The sequence below is a fragment of the Zingiber officinale genome, chromosome 3A (genome assembly GCF_018446385.1).
Source record: "Zingiber officinale cultivar Zhangliang chromosome 3A, Zo_v1.1, whole genome shotgun sequence".
Lineage (NCBI taxonomy): Eukaryota > Viridiplantae > Streptophyta > Magnoliopsida > Zingiberales > Zingiberaceae > Zingiber > Zingiber officinale.
In genome coordinates this window covers 149,543,383-149,548,043 of record NC_055990.1, presented here as the reverse complement: position 1 = coordinate 149,548,043, position 4,661 = coordinate 149,543,383, and the positions used below count along the sequence as shown (strand labels likewise).

Sequence of the window (4,661 nt, the reverse complement as noted above, 5' to 3'; positions counted from 1 at the left end):
ATATGGGTATACTAACTTAATTGAGATGCATAATTTTAATAAATAATGTTATTGTAGTCTTGTGGAATATATAAATGAGCATTTAGTAAGGTGGCATCAGCTGCCATACTTAACACATTAAACACGTCAAATTTGATTGTGATAATAAATATATAAAATAGTTTAAATTAAATTTTTATTAATTTGCTAGAATCATTAAATGAAATGGAATACGTAGATAAATGTATGAGAGAGGAATGCTGACATGGCACTGCCTGTTACGGACGTGGTGGATTTAATCCAACAGGGCTGGTGGGGCCCAATTTCTATTTATTTTAATCTACTTTTCCTTAGCTACCCCAATTTGTCGTCTCTTGCGTCGCTCCTCCGCTTTGCCATCTCTTGTTACCTTTTTTTTTTTTCCCCCTTCGCTTCTAGTTCTATACTTCTCCTCCTCTCTCTCTCTCTCTCTCTCTTCGCTCGCGTGCCCACCTCAATCTTCTCCTCTTCATAACTTCCACCTCTCCTCCCCCTTTCTCCATCCTCCCTCTATCTCTTACCGCCTAGGCCTTGCGTTCGGATCCGGAGGCGGCGGCTTCCGGCGGGATCCGGCGCCACCGCGACGGAAATAGCGGAAAGGAGGGTTCTTTCGGAGTGGGAGTTGCCGATTTGTGAGTGATTATTTCCGGATTCGGTCTTCCAGGTGGAAAAGGGCAGCTTTTTTTTCGCTTCTTTCAGCTTTCCGAATTCGATTACCGATTCTTGGTGGTGGTGTTGCTTTTCCCAGTGCGATGGCGGGAAGCAACGAAGTGAACGCCAGCGAGTCGAAGGTATGGACAATCTGTCCCATTCCTCACTTTGAATTTGGTTAAAAAAAAATTGCGCTTTGGTGGATTCGCTGCGGTGCTCATGCTTTTTGTTAAGTTGATGCTGTGGTTTTGCTGCTTTCGGCCGATTTGGGGACTTTATCTTGATTTATGCGTTCATTTAATCCGTCAAAGATCGGAGCTTTGGTGGTTTTTATTCGTTTTCTTTTCTTTATTGCTTTGTTCCTTTTCGCTCCCTTCCCCATTTGCCTGATGGGTTTCTCAACCAGTTCGTGCATTCCAAAGAGAAGAAAACTTGTCGGTCTCCGATTCGCTCAAAAAGAAGTCACAGAAAAGTTTAAATCCTTTGGCATTATTCAAGATTGAAAAACAGTAGAAACAAATTCTCGCTTCTTGTCTCCGTCTTTGTTTTTGCTGTTAATCGAACGCAGGAAGGCGTACACACCGTGTAATCCTCGAAATCTTCCCGATAATTGCAAAAAATTCGAATCTTGCTTCCCTTTTACGGCCTGTAACTCAGGATAAAAGATCGAGAAAAGAGAAAGAATAACAACTTTTTCTTTGATGCGCGCGCAGATGGTGGTTCCCCTCCACACTTGGGTTCTAATCTCCAACTTCAAGCTGGCCTACAACATGCTCCGCCGCCCGGACGGCACCTTCGACCGCCACCTTGCTGAATTCCTCGACCGCAAGGTCCCCGCCAACGCCTCCCCAGTCAACGGCGTCGTCTCCTTCGACCTCCTCATCGACCGCACCAACAACCTCCTCTCCCGCATCTACCGCCCTGCCCCTCCAAACCACCCCTCTCCTGCAGCTACTCCCCTCGCCGATCTTCACCGTTCTCCCTCCCCGGACCCGTTCCCGGTGATCATCTTCTACCACGGAGGCAGCTTCGCCCACTCTTCTTCCAACACTGCCATCTACGACTCTCTCTGCCGCCGCTTCGTTTCCCTCTGTGGCGCTGTTGTTATTTCGGTCGATTACCGTCGGTCACCGGAGCACCGCTACCCCTGTGCTTACGACGATGGATGGGCAGCCCTCGAGTGGGCTTCCACTCAACCATGGCTCCACAGCGGCAAGGATTCTAAGCTTCGGGTCTTCCTCTGCGGTGACAGCTCCGGAGGCAACATTGCCCACCATGTAGCTGTGAGAGCCGCAGAGTCGGGGGTCGAAGTCTCCGGGAACATCCTCCTCAACCCCATGTTCGGCGGCAATCGCCGAACTGAGTCGGAGGTGAGACTGGACGGGAAGTACTTTGTCACCATTCAGGACAGAGACTGGTACTGGAAGGCATATCTCCCAGAGGGAGCCGACAAGGACCACCCAGCTTGCAACCCTTTCGGCCCCAACGGCCCGAGGCTCGAAGAGCTTCCCTTCACAAAGAGCCTCGTCATAGTCGCCGGATTGGACCTCGTTCAGGACTGGCAACTAGCCTACGCCGAGGGCTTGAAGAAAGCTCACAAGGACGTGAAGCTCGTCTACCGCGAACAGGCCACCATTGGGTTCTACTTGTTGCCAAACACTGACCATTTCTATGAAGTAATGGAGGAGATCAAGAACTTCGTCACTTCTAACCTATAGTCCTTATGCTGCATAATCACACCTTACCTCGCATACATCTAAAGCTCTTAATTGCACAGAAGCTGGAGTGGGCATCGCAGTGACTTATGCAGCTGCTCTGGTTGCTATATTTTTGCTGCTTTCTTGTTTGGTTCTGTTGTTGCCTGGTGTCAAAGAATTCACATTTCATGGAACTTCCTCTCATTTCTGTTCTATTGAACATTGAATTATAGGTGACTTGGTCGAAGGAGGAAGTGCCTCTCTAGTTCATGGTACTAACTTTATATGTTACTTGGTTAGATGGGTTTGCCTTGCCAAAGACTGGCTAATCTTGTAATAGAAGCAATAATAGGAAAAATAATCCACCTTTTATCTAAATATTCCTGCTTGGTAACTCTCATACTCATCGTTTTTTTTCAGAAAAGTAAATCTCTAACGCATTTTTCTGTCAATATGCAGAAAATGGGAACTCAACAAATAACTTTCTGTATAGTTTCGATAATCAGGTTGTCTGGTCAGAGATGATATATGAAGAAGCTGTGGCCATTTTTGTCTCTTACTGAATTGTATACTAAATTGCTTGGAAGTGTTCGGGTCAAAGTAATTAGTTTTTCTCTAATATAAAAAATGGCAGAGAATCTAACCCAGGTTAGAATGCAAGAGGAAAGACACAGGAAGAGTTTACCAATCTAACAGTTTGTCCTATGCAGTGGCTATTAATTATTCGTGTCGTTTGTTTCCACTCTTTTCCAAGTGGAGGGTTTTGTATTTTTCTGAGTGCGCTCGTTGGCAGCTTCCCTGGATCAGTTGTTCTCATGTGGGAGGAGTCTTTGGGGAGTGGGTGATGCCTCAAGAACACATGGCCTCTGTAATTTATCTTTGCTGCTGCTCCTTCCCATTATTGACAACGTTGGAAGGATGCCCGTTTCACTTTCTACTAAATGCCTTTCTTTAATGGGGCCTCTGTTGCTTGACTTCTGAGTCTTCTTCTTGACAAATGGTTATCGGTTTACTCACATATTCCATCCACAGTACTTGTGATATGCAATCCACATAGGTCATACAATTAGGTATAGGCCACTGACCTTTTTACTGGACTGCTCTTGTCTGTTTCCAGAGCCAGGCCTAGATTGGTTGTTCAGCATTTGGACGTGTCTTTATTGTTACAGGGAAGGGAAAGATCAAGATAAAGGAGGGAAAGACAGGCAGATCTTTGTGCCATAATTTGCAAGGTTCATTGTCTCTTTTGATACTGGTTAAGTGGTCTTCATGCCAAAGGGGTTGTTAGATATGATCATTATGCAATAGATACCATCGGTAGACGTACTGTGCAAGAAACACCACTAACAACGCGCAGAAATCCAGTGTCACTGTGTCAGGATAAAGGATAGAGGTGACAGCATGTAATGTAAAATATAGTGCTGTTTCTTTCTTTTTTTTAATGATTCTTGCCAGTAAGTAACAAGTGATCAGTGTTTGGCCGGACAGAGTCGGACCATGCTTAGGGAATTTCCGTTATGCCTATTTGGACATGAGAATTGAGAACTGTCCAAACAGTGTCAATCAACTAAGATAATAAAGGTTTTCAGTGGAATGGAAACAAGTGGAAGTGTATTCAATTACCAAGTTGGCCATTGACTAGAGCTAACTATTTCAACATTTCAATGTGATATATAACCTATGGTGGTGCCTTGGGCACTTGAGACTCTCACCAATCTACATACTCGATCGTTATGCTCCATAGCTGGAGTGCCCAAAGCATATTCAAAAGCTTGGACAAGAATTTGAAGGCTTCAACTCTCTCAAGATCTTATTAATAACTTTTCTTTGTTGGTTTTTTCATTCCATCCCTTTTGGAGAGAGAGAGAGAGAGTATTATTATGTTGAATGAAATTCCTAGAAATCCTGTTGATTTGTATCAAAGTTTTATCCTCGGAGGCTTTCTTCTCAGTTTGTAGAGTAGAAATGGAGCCTTTAAATCATGTTAAATCTTATCGTCTAGCTTCCTCATGCATTTACCTATGACTTAAACTATCAAGATCTTAACTTGAAACACACACATACATATATTGAAGTAACAATTCATTTAAGTGCCTTTAGCAAGAAATTTTTGTTGTTCTTTATTCCCTTACTCTGGCCATTCAATCCTACAATAATTACCTCAATTTCCATCATGGTGAAGGGCGTGCTACTAAATTTGTCAAAACTAGATTTTCAATGTTTGTAGTGACCTCAACGAAGTATACTGGTGTGTCCATCGCAAAAATCAGTAAACTTATCGGTGGCTTATGCTTG

The 4,661-nt window shown here is 44.0% G+C and overlaps 1 protein-coding gene across 2 annotated transcripts; it reads left to right on the top strand.

Moving 5' to 3' along the window:
- The first annotated feature begins 412 nt into the window (after window positions 1–412).
- Window positions 413–2,744, top strand: LOC122052774 (gibberellin receptor GID1C-like). 2 transcript variants are annotated; one of them, XM_042614475.1, is made up of 3 exons: window positions 413–682; window positions 767–809; window positions 1,383–2,744. In XM_042614475.1, exons 2-3 carry the CDS (start codon window positions 771–773, stop codon window positions 2,385–2,387), a joined length of 1,044 nt encoding a protein of 347 aa, XP_042470409.1. In that variant the 5' UTR covers window positions 413–682; window positions 767–770; the 3' UTR covers window positions 2,388–2,744. The 2 variants fall into 2 exon arrangements, with proteins under 2 accessions (XP_042470409.1, XP_042470408.1); XM_042614474.1 differs by having other exon boundaries at window positions 413–809.
- The last annotated feature ends 1,917 nt before the right edge of the window (window positions 2,745–4,661 follow it).